This window comes from Manis pentadactyla, chromosome 4, assembly GCF_030020395.1.
Source record: "Manis pentadactyla isolate mManPen7 chromosome 4, mManPen7.hap1, whole genome shotgun sequence".
NCBI classification, from domain to species: Eukaryota; Metazoa; Chordata; class Mammalia; order Pholidota; family Manidae; genus Manis; species Manis pentadactyla.
The window spans coordinates 29,886,180-29,901,904 of NC_080022.1; the positions used below are offsets into that span (position 1 = coordinate 29,886,180).

General features: G+C 40.0%; 1 protein-coding gene across 3 annotated transcripts in view; it reads right to left on the reverse strand.

Moving 5' to 3' along the window:
* The window catches only part of RHBDL2 (rhomboid like 2), a 47,236-nt gene that overhangs the window by 12,689 nt on the left and 18,822 nt on the right, over positions 1-15,725 (reverse strand). For all 3 annotated transcript variants that reach the window (XM_036876623.2, XM_036876622.2, XM_057500026.1), the window contains 3 exons: positions 7,006-7,266; positions 4,254-4,402; positions 1,259-1,371 (listed from right to left, as the gene is read on the reverse strand). In XM_036876623.2, the coding sequence (XP_036732518.1) occupies positions 1,259-1,371; positions 4,254-4,402; positions 7,006-7,245 (502 nt within the window). In that variant the 5' untranslated portion in view covers positions 7,246-7,266. The remainder of the gene's footprint in view (positions 1-1,258; positions 1,372-4,253; positions 4,403-7,005; positions 7,267-15,725) is intronic.

Here is a 15,725-nt window from a genome sequence, read left to right on the forward strand (position 1 = left end):
AAGTATAAAAACCAAATGAGTATTCATATTTGAACTGTTTATAGCTCATAATGCATGAGCAAAACCAAAAGTTTCTGTGATGACTGCCCTTGTACTGTTCACTATGTAACTTATTCATTATGTAAGAATTTGTTCTCCATGTAAGAACTTGTTTGTTATGCCTCAGAAGATTGGAGACTGACGAAAATTAGGCTTGGGGTGGATTAATGATTGTGCATTGAGCATTGACTCCCCTATACAGAATTTTATTGTCGTTAACAACCATTTGATCAATAAATATGAGAGATGCCCTCACAAAAAAAAAAAAAAAAAAGGACAGACTTCCAATGGTAAAATAAATAAGTAACCGGGATGTAATGTATAGCATAAGGAATATAGTCATGATATTGTAACAGCTTGGTAGGGTGATAGCTGGAACCTAGAATTATGTATATAAATGTTTTATCACTGTGTTGTACACTTGAAACTAATGTAATGTAATACTGTGTGTCAACTACCCTTCAATAAAAAATAATTATCTAAAAAAAAAGATATGCTGACCAAATCAGACCACCCTACCAGTTTATAGCTCTTACCAACCTGATAAAGACCTGCATCTCTTATAACCTACGACACCTACGTCTGTCTTTTAAAAACTGGGTTTGCCTGCTTGACAAGGCAGAAACAGAGAAATTCTGCTTAACTTCTACTGAAATCAAAACAATTGATTGTCCATGGGCAATAGTACAATGTGGTAGAAAAACCCCTGGAGTCATATAATTTGTTATATGCCTCAAATCACTCACCTATAGATTAGGGACAATAATATAACTGTCTTGACCATTCCATTGAATTATAATTGCCAGATTATCATCTGCTGCCAAAATGCTCCATAAATTGAAACAGTGTGCAAACATTATGTTGAATATAGGCAAATTTGTAAGGAAAAGTCTTCTCAATATTAAAGGAACACAGCAATGTTAAATAAAATAGCAGTTTGGTACAGAATTTCTAAGGATCTATTTGTTCAAAGTACCAAATTTAGAGTGCCTTTTTTTATATAGATCATATTTTTTATGTAAAATTAGTTCAAATCTGAATTAGTTGACCATGCAATGTAAATTCTTTCAACAAGGTGAAATAAAGATTATTGGATTATAATATTAAAAAAAAAAAAAGAAGTGCAATAAATCTTTCCTTAAGTTTATTACCTTTTCTTTGTTTATTACTGCCTGAGTTTCCAAAGCTGTTGATTCTGCGTCACCCTCAGGATACTAACCTGCAATCACTCCTGCCAGGTACACCAGTCCCACTCGGAGGCCTTTGTGGACCATTTCCAAGGGAATACCCAGAGCAAGCTGCATAACAAGATTCCCCAAGATGTGCTGAACTCTGCAAAGACAAACACAGTTGTCAAATATTCTGACTAACCCAGGCAATTATTTCCTTGGAAGATTAACAGACATTGGTATGTTTCTACTTAAGGACTTGCTTAACTTGAATTCTATTTTCTAGTTTTTTAGGTGACTTTCTGTTTAAATAAAACCTTACATGGAGCTTCAATACATAAAACTGATAAAAAAATTTTAGAAGTATACATTTATTTTATAAATTCTGTTTTATAATGATTACTGACAACACCAAACAGAGCAAGGGGGATGGGTTTAAAGAACATAAAACTTGAAATTAGGTTTAGATGACAATTACCACCTATGTCAGCCTCGGCATCTGATTTTGTTTCAGTAGCACAGTATTGAGAAAATTCTACCACTGATTAGGATCGCTGTTGAGCAGCAGGCAGTTTAAATTTCAATAGGTTTTTAAACAATTTTTCTTGTAATTTCAGGATATTCTTTAACAAAGCAGAGATGGCAAGAGAAGCCTCATTCCCAGTTCTACATTAAAAAGGTTTTTTTTTTAAGTTTACCAGAATAAAAGAAAAGCTCATCTAGTAACACTAGCTAAAGATATCCCCCGTGTATTATAATTATGCTTATAACAATTGAGTGCAGGTGCTTTTTATTATAATAAAAAAATTTTAATGAAATACATGTTATTTTGCTTGTCAAACCCCAAGAGCATCTCTGAAGAATCTGTGAGTGTAATTTGGGAAAGCCCCACGTTTGAGTAATCCTCAATTTAGTTGCTTGTAGCACAATGTTTGTTTGTTTTTTTAAGAGATTTCAGGTTAAACCAAAAAGTTAAAAAGCAAAATAGGTGTCAGATCTTTGACAAAGTGCTGCAGCTTTCATATTAGTTTTTAGGAATGGTGTTTTCGCATTATAGTTTACTCAACAAATATTCAGCAGATCACTGAAGCCGTTCTCTGGACATACCTGCAGAACAGAGTATTTCCCTTTATGTCCATGTGTACACCCAGCCACAACTATTATTGTCCAAGCCATCTTCAAAGACGTAGGAGAAGTAACGTGTCATTCAACACAGAAAGTCTAGCAAAGACAGTTACACTACACTAATCTTATGGAGGCTCCAGACATAAAGGGGATTTGGAAATATGTGCACTGTGAATTTGAACAAGAAGGTCAGGGAAAGCCATCCCATCCTGTCCTCTTGGAACACCTTGAGGACAAGGTGACACAAAAACCCCAAAGAATCACTCCATAGAAGTGCATAAAGATGAGATCCTGTCATATACCCAAAATAGAAATATTGATTTTTTTCATCCAAAGTTTATCCACCCTTCAGGGTCCAACCTGAATCCATGTAATCTGTGAAGCCATCCCTATTCTGATCGTTCTCTTTCTGCTTATGTTACTGCTAATCCATACTTCCTTACTCCTTGTCTACCTACCTCCTCAAGTGAAGCTGGCAGTGACTCTCCCACCTCTCGGGCCAGGGTAGCTGTGTCACATGGTTCTGGCCAATAAGATGCAAGTAAGAGCAGCACTGCCAGGAGCCTTTTAAGTGTCTTGACAAAAGGGATGGATGTCACCAGTAGTTTGTACAACCTCCTCCCCCTTCCTTCTTTGAATGCCGAGTTACAGCAGCCAACTTGCAGCCATGAGAGAAAGGCCAAGGGAAAGGCAGATGCCAGCATGGGACCAAGAGTTCTGGCTTCACTAAACTGATGCACCAACCACATACCTCTGGGATTCTTATGGGGAAAAAATTCACCTCCATTTGTTTAAGCCCGTCACATTTTTGGTTACTTGCAACTAATAGCATTCCTAAATTATACACCCCATATGTGACAAGTCCTGCGCAGTCTTGACAATTCTTTCTTGAGTTCCTTACTCTGTGTTGCACACTACAAAAGTTATCTCATTTAATCACAGCAACTTTATTATCCCATTTTACAGATTTGTGAACTGCATCACAAAGAGGCTAAATAACTACTGTACACCGTAATACTATATTGCCTTGCATTACTAATTAACTGACCCCTCCCCCTTATAATTTTTAAGTCTCTGAGTGCAAGAGCCCCATTAACGCAGAATATACTTGTTAAAGAGAAAACGAGAGTGGAAGTGTCCACTGAAACTGGGCAATTGGCGATTTTGTCCCTGACACATCCTCTGAGCCCTGTGTCCTGCCATGAATGCCAATTTAGCCACTGGCCAGAATCATCCTTCAGGGTTCACGGCTGGGCGCAGACAAAGCTGGCCTCATCTGAAACCCCAGGAGTCCACGAGAGAGGCGGGGCCAGCAGCAAGCTGCTCACTGTCTGCAGTGGGCAGAATGAACCATGGATACTGAGCAAGGTCATAAAAGATTATTAGCATTTAGGAAACTATAAGCAGAACTAAAAGGCAGGCACTGCATTTTTACTGTTTGTACTATCCCAGATGGATAACAGTATTATTAATTAACTCATTGAAATATTCATGAATTAGCTTTCTTTAGTGTGTGACAGGGGCGGGTGGGGGCAGGGACTGATGACTCATGCTCTAAAGGGAACACTTAACATCAAACAACTAGGGGAACATACTTGTGGTTTGGGAATGATTTGGTCTCTCCTATGTAAATACCAATATTTGGCCATTATGATGCTATATAAATACACTGGACTTGAGTCATCACTAATGGTCCTAGCTCTGCAACTTAGCTGTGCGACATGGAGCAGATAACTACATCCCCTGAGACTCCGACATAAAATGGAGGGAGTCATACCTGACCCTCAGGATTGCTGTGAGGATCAAACAAGGTTACGGACAGGAAAGTGCCTTATCAGTAATAAACCACCAAGCATATACTAGGCAATACAATTACTTATAGTCACTTCCAACATCAGTGACTTAACTGTCATTCCTTACCCAGCGTGTACCAGCATGTATGAGATAAACCTCCAGGCTTCTTCTCTCTTCTCAGGGCTGTAGATAAAGGGACTTTCCAAAATGCCCACGTCCAGGGTGATCCACTGTTTCTGGGGCTTCCACACAGCATAGTAAATAAACACCGCCAGCTGACAAGGGGGGGCAGACATGAATATTAACCACCCCTTCTGCAGAGAGTGGCCCCATTACAGCCATGGGCACCTTGGTTTCAAATGAGCAGCTCCCAGGTGAGCCATTCCATAGCCTGTGCTCAGAAGAGGATGGGAATTGCATTCCCTGTAGATCTGACCGTCTAACTGTGCTCATACGCCTCCTCCCCCAGGGAGCAGGAGCAGCCTAGACCAAACTGTAAAGCCTTTCAGAATCCCATTCCTCCCTCAAATACCATTGCCCTCATCTTCCCACCACCACCATTTGGTCTTCCACTTACAACTTAGTATGAAATTAAGTCCTTACTGGCTTCCAAAGAATAGATCGGAGAAAAAGGAAAACAGTAACTTTACAGTGGAGTGACCTGGTAAACACAACCTCAACCAAGGGATGAGGGCTGCTGTCACTAGGGATGTCACGTTGATGCCCCTACTCCCTGGTAGGATGGCATGTGATGAGAGGGCACTCCACTCTGTGATATTCTTCCCCAAAACCCGTAACTCCAATCTAATCGTGAGGAAAACATCAGACAAACCCAGACTGGGGGACATTCTACAGGGTACTTGGCCAACAGTCCTCCAGACTGTCAGTCTTAGAAAACAGACAGATACTGTCACAGTTCAGAGGAGGTGGGAGACATGACAACTAAATGTGATGCCCTGGGTTTGAGGGTACAGGAGGGACAGAGAGAGGACATTAACGGAAAACTGGTAAAATCCAAGTAAGGTCTGGAGTTGTGTTAATAGTAATACACATATGTCAGTTTCTTTTGTAGTTTTAAGTGTGGAAATGTGCTATGGAAATGAAATATATTAACAATGGTGGAAACTGGATAAGGAATATTCAGGAACTCCGTACTATCTTTGCAATTCTTCTATAAAACTAAATTATTCCAAAATTAAAAGTTTAGTTTTAAAATGTTTTAATTTTTTAAAAAACTGATCCTTCTGTGAGAAGCAGCTACCTCAGCACCTGCTCCATGACCCTTCTATGAAAACTGCCTTCGCCAGAGCACACTGTCCAGGCAGCTATGTTTTGTACATGTGACCTCATCCCGGTCTTCTCCAATCCCCCTCCTATACCACACACACAGCTCACTGGCCCATGGGCAGGCCAACCAATCCATAGGTTGGAAGGATAATATGCAGTAGCAAAGAAGCAGAATGGATTCATGGTTGTTTCACAATAAAACCCCTTGAGAAAATTTAGAGTTATGTCCCTGTAACCAAAACAGCCTTGATAGAATCTTCTCCCAGGAATGTTTACACATTAGCCTTCTCTTATCTGAGTTGTAGGAGGCTAGGTCCCTGTGAAAGTTAATTTTTTGTGTCAACTTGGCTAGACCACAGTACCCAGACATTTGGTCAAACATTCTAGATGTTTCTGCGAAGGTATATTTTAGATGAGGTTAACAATTAAATAAGTAAACTTTGACTAAAGCAGATTAGCCCCTGTAATGTGGGCGGGCCTCATCCTGCAGCTGAAGGCCTTAGATAGCACAAAGACTGACTCCCTCTAAGAAAAGGGAATTCTGCCAGCAGATGGCCTTCAGACTCCACCACAACTCTTAACCCCTAGGTCGCCAATCTGCTGGCCTGCCCTGTAGGTTTTGAGTTTACCAAACTTCCACAATCACATGTACCAAATCCTTAAAATATATCAATATTTCTCTCTCTCTCTCAATAGATAAGAGTGAATAGACAGATGACTATATAGATGATGATGATAGATAATGATAGATGATAGGATAATTGTGTGTGTGTGTGTGTGTGTGCACATGCACATGTGTGTACACATCCTATTGGTTCTGTTTCTCTAAAAAATGCTAGTACAGTCCCTGATAAGGAAGTTGAGGCATTGTTTGGAGTTAAGAGGATTACCCTAGGGATTTCCTAATGCCCATGAAGTCATACCCCACAGGCAGCCATCCTCTGCCAGTTCCTTTATGAGACATCATATGGTGTGGGAGAAAAAGCTAGGTGTGATGATGCTCAGAAGCCCCATCCTGGCCCCATCACTAAGTATATGACCTTGGGTAAATCTCCCACCTCTCCAGACCTTGCACTCTTTTCTGGAATACAAGAGAGCTGACTAGCTCAGAGTCTGGAAACATACTACATGCTACCGAAAGTAGACATCATTAGAGGAACCAGCTTTTTCTCTACTAAAATTTGGGGGCAGCCTGTAACTCTTCTAAACATAAGACTCCCGACAGACCTTACCAACCCAACCAATCTAAGTTGGATCATGAGATCAAACCAATGTGCAGCCCCAAAATTATTTGATTATTATTTTTACCCCTGGCAGGTAAAATGAAATGAAGCCACCAAAGTTGTAGTAACTGCGGGGCAGGGAACTTGTTTGAAAATAAAACTCAACCCTTGAAAAACCCCGAAAGTGACTGGGAACTCAGGGAAAACCTGGGAAAGAAGCTCAGGATGTGGTGAGGTTGGGTTCTGTGGGTGCTCTGCTTGCCAACACCAAGCTCTCTTCTTATACGTTTCCCAGGCTCTTATCTGTATCTGACCCAAACCCCCAGTTTGTTTGCAACTCCCTAATGCCCACCACTCAAAATATTCACCTCAGCAAGGCTGATGGAGATGATGAACACGGGGGGCGGGAAGCAGTTAGCTCTCTCCACATATGTTCTCCGGGCCTGTTCAGGAAGCATCCATTTTGAGACAACCCTGTAGACTTTTTTATTCTTGGAGGGATCTTTACCTTCGCCATCCTCTCTCATTTCCTCCTCTTCCTCAAGGTCTTCTTTCCTGTCTCTATTCAGATTCACATCCTCCATCTCCACCTCACGAGCAGCAGCCATTGCTCTGGGTCCTCCCTCCACCTAAAAGCAACACAAATGTCAGGGAAAAACAGATGACCCTAGAGTCTTTGGGCCCCAGCTCTATCCTGAGCGCCCTGGCACAACCATTAGTTTTCAAGGCCTTAGCTGTGCATTAATAGAAGGCATCTGAAGATCTACTGCCCTACTCCTAAGCTCCATAACTCCATCACCAGTGTATAATCACAACAAAATACTAGGGTCTACCCAAATGAAGGAGAAGGCTCTCAGAGGGGACTTTCAGTTTCATTTACTGCCACCACCCAAGGGGTGAACAGGAGCCTTGGAACAGCAACTCTGCCTCGTATACCCCTACCTTCCCCTCTGCTGTTGACTTTCAAGTCAGTATTCGTCTAAGAGGCAGCTTGCCATGAACTAATGTGTCTCAGAGCCCAAACCATGATGCACACTGAGTAACTGAATTCAGTTTTGTCTAACTTGAGTGAACAGTCTCCTTTCTCCTCTTAATTTCATCTTGCTTCTACTCCCAGGCCAAACATATCAGAAGCTGATTTCCGAATCAGAACCAAAAATCATTTCTGAACATCTACTGTGCATCAGGCACCATGCTGAGGGCTTTCACAGCTATTGATTGACTCACTGAATTTCCACAACAACCCCAAGGAGGTAGGGATTTGCAGCCCCATTCATAGATAAAAAACTAAGCTTCTCACCTCCACCCTGCAAAAAAGGACTCAAACCATGTCTTCTCTTTCTTAATTACCAGTGTCCTTTCCAAAATACAACTGCTGCCCATTCTGTAGCACACTTGAGTTAAGAAGGCCATTCCTTACTGGTTCTCCAGGCACAATGTCAACACCTTTGCTTAAACACATCTTCCCAACAACCCTCTGGCATCCAAAATCCTTGGCTGAGGTCCTACTAATTCCCACGCCCAATATTCCCTTGACCTCAATCCTTAACATTCAATTATTCAAGCATTTATTCAACAAATATTTATTGAACACCTAGTATGTATAAGGCCACCATTCTTATCCATAAGCGTTTACAGTGATAGAGACAGAGGTCAATAAAAATTATCCAAATAATTGTATAATAAAAACTGCTGGGTGATACCATGCCAAGGCACTGCAGGCTAAGGCAGCCTGTCTGTGCCACTGGGGCCTGACCACTCTTTCCTCTCCCTGCACCTTGGTGCTGCCTGGTATTGTCCTCTTTTTGGTTTGGTTCTGTTATTTTTTACTTCTGGTTCTGTGGTCAATAGGGGGAGTATCTTGAATGTATTAAGAGAAAAAAGTAATACTGTGAAATAGTACACAGAGTAAAGTCACGCTTTTGTAAAACGTAATATACCAATACACATGCAACAAGAAATATGGAGAAGCAACTGATTATATCTGCATAGTGGGATTTCACTGGATTTTTGCCCTCTATGCAGGAGTGGGTCCATATTTTGTGGAGCCTGAAGCTTAGATAATGTGGGGGGGATTTCTTCGAAAAAATAATTTTTTTTTTTTTTTTTTTTTTTTTTTTAATAATTATTTTTTATTGAAAGGTAGTTGACACACAGTATTACATTACATGAGTTTCAAGTGTACAACACAGTGGTAGAACATTTATATACATAATTCTAGGTTCCAGCTATCACCCTACCAGGCTGTTACAATATCTTGACTATATTCCTTATGCTATACATTACATCCCGGTTACTAATTTATTTTACCATTGGAAGTCTGTCCTTTTTTTTTTTTTTTTTTTTTTTTTTTTTTTGTGAGGGCATCTCTCATATTTATTGATCAAATGGTTGTTAACGACAATAAAATTCTGTATAGGGGAGTCAATGCTCAATGCACAATCATTATTCCACCCCAAGCCTAATTTTTGTCAGTCTCCAATCTTCTGAGGCATAACAAACAAGTTTTTACATGTAGAACAAATTCTTACATAATGAATAAGTTACATAGTGAACAGTACAAGGGCAGTCATCACAGAAACTTTCGGTTTTGCTCATACATTATGAACTATAAACAGTCAGTTCAAATATGAATACTGATTTGGTTTTTATACTTGATTTATATGTGGATACCACATTTCTCTCTTTATTATTATTATTTTTAATAAAATGCTGAAGTGGTAGGTAGATACAAGATAAAGGTAGAAAACATAGTTTAGTGTTGTAAGAGAGCACATGTAGATGATCAGGTGTGTGCCTGTAGACTATGTGTTAATCCAAGCTAGACCAGGGCAATAAAACATCCACGTATGCAGAAGATTTCTCTCAGAACGGGGGGGTGAGGTTCTAAGCCTCTCCTCTGTTGATCCCCAATTTCTCACCTGATGGCCCCCCTGCGACTGTGCCTGTCTTAGGTTGTTCCTCCCTTGAGGAATCTTACCCGTCTCTGGCTAACCAGTCATCTTCCGGGGCCATACAGGGAAATGTAAAGTTGGTAAATGAGAGAGAAGCAATATTGTTTGAAAAGGTTAGCTTTTCACTTCTTTGCATATTTATGCCCTGTGGCTTCTATGCCCAGCATTTGTCTTGAGGTATCTTTACCACTTGGAAGAATTATGATACTTGGTAATTTCGATATGAGGCACAAATTCTACTTAAGGGTTGTAATTAGGAAGAAAGAAGAAAAGCTATAGAAGTAGCAGACGGAAGAAAACATGGGAAGATTGATTATTTCTTTGACATACCTTCTTGTAGAGTAACATAAGCATGTATAGGTTTTAAACTACTAATTAAATTGTGTACACACATTAACATAATAGGAATACAGCTACATAACCAAAGCAGACCTACAATTACCAGCCATATCCAGAGAAACCAAGAAAACCAGTTAGGCACCCTAGGCATTTGTGAAAATTTATCAATGATATGATGGATATTGTCTAACTGAATTTGAATATTTTGAGAAAAATCAGACAAATTAAAACAACACATTCCTGGGAACTGTTCACATCCCATATGTTCTTTTAACAGTAGATAGTCTATGGTCGCAAGATTTTGGAGCGCTGCAACTTGCACTTCTCCTAATTCTTGGTTGAGTTCCAACAGTATAGATCCAGTCCAATTTTGTTGTTTTACTGTATGCACAGGCCAGCTTAGATATCTCCGTCCTCATTCCCATGGCAGGTCCAGGAACCGGTGGGACGAGTGCATCCACAGCTGTAGCAGTGCGTGGATCTTTGTTGGGGTTTTTTGATGATCATCTTCTGGCATGAGTCTTCCAGAGGGTGCAGATGTTGGAAGTTCTTTTTCATATCATATCTTAGTTCATTTTCGGGGTAGCCCAATTAGGCTTTGATCCTCTGTATAAACACAAACAGACCCTTTGCCTACACTTTTATATGCCCTTTATACCCTTGTGTAGAACTCGTTGGAGGTTACCACACAGGAACTGCCCTTTTTTTTTTTTTTTTTTTTTTTTTGCTATCACTAATCTACACTTACATGACGAATAACTCTCCCCTATACCAGGTCTCCCCTATAAACCCCTTTACAGTCACTGTCCATCAGCATAGCAAAATGTTGTAGAATCACTACTTGCCTTCTCTGTGTTGTACAGCCCTCCCTTTTCTCCTACCCCCCATGCATGTTAATCTTAATACCCCCCTACTTCTCCCCCCCTTATCCCTCCCTACCCACCCATCCTCCCCAGTCCCTTTCCCTTTGGTACCTGTTAGTCCATTCTTGAGTTCTGTGATTCTGCTGCTGTTTTGTTCCTTCAGTTTTTCCTTTGTTCTTATATTCCACAGATAAGTGAAATCATTTGGTATTTCTCTTTCTCCGCTTGGCTTGTTTCACTGAGCATAATACCCTCCAGCTCCATCCATGTTGCTGCAAATGATTGGATTTGCCCTTTTCTTATAGCTGAGTAGTATTCCATTGTGTATATGTACCACATCTTCTTTATCCATTCATCTATTGATGGACATTTAGGTTGCTTCCAATTCTTGGCTATTGTAAATAGTGCTGCAATAAACATAGGGGTGCATCTGTCTTTCTCAAACTTGATTGCTGCATTCTTAGGGTAAATTCCTAGGAGTGCAATTCCTGGGTCAAATGGTAAGTCTGTTTTGAGCATTTTGATGTACCTCCATACTGCTTTCCACAATGGTTGAACTAACTTACATTCCCACCAGCAGTGTAGGAGGGTTCCCCTTTCTCCACAGCCTCGCCAACATTTGTTGTTGTTTGTCTTTTGGATGGCAGCCATCCTTACTGGTGTGAGGTGATACCTCATTGTAGTTTTAATTTGCATTTCTCTGATAATTAGCGATGTGGAGCATCTTTTCATGTGTCTGTTGGCCATCTGTATTTCTTTTTTGGAGAACTGTCTGTTCAGTTCCTCTGCCCATTTTTTAATTGGGTTATTTGTTTTTTGTTTGTTGAGGCGTGAGAGCTCCTTATATATTCTGGACGTCAAGCCTTTATCGGATGTGTCATTTTCAAATATATTCTCCCATACTGTAGGGATCCTTCTTGTTCTATTGATGGTGTCTTTTGCTGTACAGAAGCTTTTCAGCTTAATATAGTCCCACTTACTCATTTTTGCTGTTGTTTTCCTTGCCCGGGGAGATATGTTCAAGAAGAGGTCACTCATGTTTATGTCTAAGAGGTTTTCGCCTATGTTTTCTTCCAGGAGTTTAATGGTTTCATGACTTACATTCAGGTCTTTGATCCATTTTGAGTTTACTTTTGTATATGGGGTTAGACAATGGTCCAGTTTCATTCTCCTACATGTAGCTGTCCAGTTTTGCCAGCACCACCTGTTGAAGAGACTGTCATTTCGCCATTGTATGTCCATGGCTCCTTTATCCAATATTAATTGACCATATATGTCTGGGTTAATGTCTGGATTCTCTAGTCTGTTCCATTGGTCTGTGGCTCTGCTCTTGTGCCAGTACCAAATTGTCTTGATTACTATGGCTTTATAGTAGAGCTTGAAGTTGGGGAGTGAGATCCCCCCTACTTTATTCTTCTTTCTCAGGATTGCTTTGGCTATTCGGGGTCTTTGGTGTTTCCATATGAATTTTTGAATTATTTGTTCCAGTTCATTGAAGAATGTTGCTGGTAGTTTCATAGGGATTGCATCAAATCTGTATATTGCTTTGGGCAGGATGGCCATTTTAACGATATTAATTCTTCCTAGCCACGAGCATGGGATGAGTTTCCATCTGTTAGTGTCCCCTTTAATTTCTCTTAAGAGTGACTTGTAGTTTTCAGAGTATAAGTCTTTCACTTCTTTGGTTAGGTTTATTCCTAGGTATTTTATTTTTTTTGATGCAATTGTGAATGGAGTTGTTTTCCTGATTTCTCTCTCTGTTGGTTCATTGTTAGTATATAGGAAAGCCACAGATTTCTGTGTGTTGATTTTGTATCCTGCAACTTTGCTGTATTCCGATATCAGTTCTAGTAGTTTTGGGGTGGAGTCTTTAGGGTTTTTTATGTACAGTATCATGTCATCTGCAAATAGTGACAGTTTAACTTCTTCTTTACCAATCTGGATTCCTTGTATTTCTTTATTTTGTCTGATTGCCGTGGCTAGGACCTCCAGTACTATGTTAAATAACAGTGGAGAGAGTGGGCATCCCTGTCTAGTTCCTGATCTCAGAGGAAATGCTTTCAGCTTCTCGCTGTTCAGTATAATGTTGGCTGTGGGTTTATCATAGATGGCCTTTATTATGTTGAGGTACTTGCCCTCTATTCCCATTTTGCTGAGAGTTTTTAACATGAATGGATGTTGAACTTTGTCAAATGCTTTTTCAGCATCTATGGAGATGATCATGTGGTTTTTGTCTTTCTTTTTGTTGATGTGGTGGATGATGTTGATGGACTTTCGAATATTGTACCATCCTTGCATCCCTGGGATGAATCCCACTTGGTCATGGTGTATGATCCTTTTGATGTATTTTTGAATTCGGTTTGCTAATATTTTGTTGAGTATTTTTGCATCTACGTTCATCAGGGATATTGGTCTGTAGTTTTCTTTTTTGGTGGGGTCTTTGCCTGGTTTTGGTATTAGGGTGATGTTAGCTTCATAGAATGAGTTTGGGAGTATCCCCTCCTCCTCTATTTTTTGGAAAACTTTAAGGAGAATGGGTATTATGTCTTCCCTGTATGTCTGATAAAATTCCGAGGTAAATCCATCTGGCCCGGGGGTTTTGTTCTTTGGTAGTTTTTTGATTACCTCTTCAATTTCGTTGCTGGTAATTGGTCTGTTTAGATTTTCTGTTTCTTCCTGGGTCAATCTTGGAAGGTTATATTTTTCTAGGAAGTTGTCCATTTCTCCTAGGTTTCCCAGCTTGTTAGCATATAGGTTTTCATAGTATTCTCCAATAATTCTTTGCATTTCCGTGGGGTCCGTCGTGATTTTTCCTTTCTCGTTTCTGATACTGTTGATTTGTGTTGACTCTCTTTTCTTCTTAATAAGTCTGGCTAGAGGCTTATCTATTTTGTTTATTTTCTCAAAGAACCAGCTCTTGGTTTCATTGATTTTTGCTATTGTTTTATTCTTCTCAATTTTATTTATTTCTTCTCTGATCTTTATTATGTCCCTCCTTCTGCTGACCTTAGGCCTCATCTGTTCTTCTTTTTCCAATTTCGATAATTGTGACATTAGACCATTCATTTGGGATTGCTCTTCCTTTTTTAAATATGCTTGGATTGCTATATACTTTCCTCTTAAGACTGCTTTTGCTGTGTCCCACAGAAGTTGGGGCTTAGTGTTGTTGTTGTCATTTGTTTCCATATATTGCTGGATCTCCATTTTGATTTGGTCATTGATCCATTGATTATTTAGGAGCGTGTTGTTAAGCCTCCATGTGTTCGTGAGCCTCTTTGCTTTCTTTGTACAGTTTATTTCTAGTTTTATGCCTTTGTGGTCTGAAAAGTTGGTTGGTAGGATTTCAATCTTTTGGAATTTTCTGAGGCTCTTTTTGTGGCCTAGTATGTGGTCTATTCTGGAGAATGTTCCATGTGCACTTGAGAAGAATGTATATCCCGCTGCTTTTGGATGTAGAGTTCTATAGATGTCTATTAGGTCCATCTGCTCTACTGTGTTGTTCAGTGCTTCCGTGTCCTTACTTATTTTCTGCCCAGTGGATCTATCCTTTGGGGTGAGTGGTGTGTTGAAGTCTCCTAGAATGAATGCATTGCAGTCTATATCCCCCTTTAGTTCTGTTAGTATTTGTTTCACATATGCTGGTGCTCCTGTGTTGGGTGCATATATATTTAGAATGGTTATATCCTCTTGTTTGACTGAGCCCTTTATCATTATGTAGTGTCCTTCTTTATCTCTTGTTACTTTCTTTGTTTTGAAGTCTATTTTGTCTGATATTAGTACTGCAACCCCTGCTTTCTTCTCACTGTTGTTTGCTTGAAATATGTTTTTCCATCCCTTGACTTTTAGTCTGTACATGTCTTTGGGTTTGAGGTGAGTTTCTTGTAAGCAGCATATAGATGGGTCTTGCTTTTTTATCCATTCTGTTACTCTGTGTCTTTTGATTGGTGCATTCAACCCATTAACATTTAGGGTGACTATTGAAAGATATGTACTTATTGCCATTGCAGGCTTTAAATTCGTGGTTACCAAAGGTTCAAGGTTAGCCTCTTTAGTATCCTACTGTCTAACTTAGCTCGCTTATTGAGCTGTTATATACACTGTCTGGAGATTCTTTTCTTCTCTCCCTTCTTGTTCCTCCTCCTCGATTCTTCATATGTTGGGTGTTTTGTGCTGTGCTCTTTCTAGGAGTGCTCCCATCTAGAGCAGTCCCTGTAAGATGTTCTGTAGAGGTGGTTTGTGGAAAGCCAATTCCCTCAGCTTTTGTTTGTCTGGGAATTGTTTAATCCCACCGTCATATTTGAATGATAGTCGTGCTGGATACAGTATCCTTGGTTCAAGGCCCTTCTGTTTCATTGTATTAAATATATCATGCCATTCTCTTCTGGCCTGTAGGGTTTCTGTTGAGAAATCTGACGTTAGCCTGATGGGTTTCCCTTTATAGGTGACCTTTTTCTCTCTAGTTGCCTTTAACACTCTTTCCTTGTCCTTGATCTTTGCCATTTTAATTATTATGTGTCTTGGTGTTGCCCTTCTTGGATCCTTTCTGTTGGGGGTTCTGTGTATTTCCGTGGTCTGTTTGATTACTTCCTCCCCCAGTGTGGGGAAGTTTTCAGCAATTATTTCTTCTAAGATACTTTCCATCTCTTTGCCTCTCTCTTCTTCTTCTGGGACCCCTATAATACGGATATTGTTCCTTTTGGATTGGTCACACAGTTCTCTTAATATTGTTTCATTCCTGGAGATCCTTTTGTCTCTCTCTATGTCAGCTTCCATGCGTTCCTGTTCTCTGATTTCAATTCCATCAATGGCCTCTTGCATTCTATCCATTCTGCTTATAAACCCTTCCAGAGTTTGTTTCATTTCTGCGATCTCCTTTCTGGCATCTGTGATCTCCTTCCGGACTTCATCCCATTTCTCTTGCGTATTTCTCTG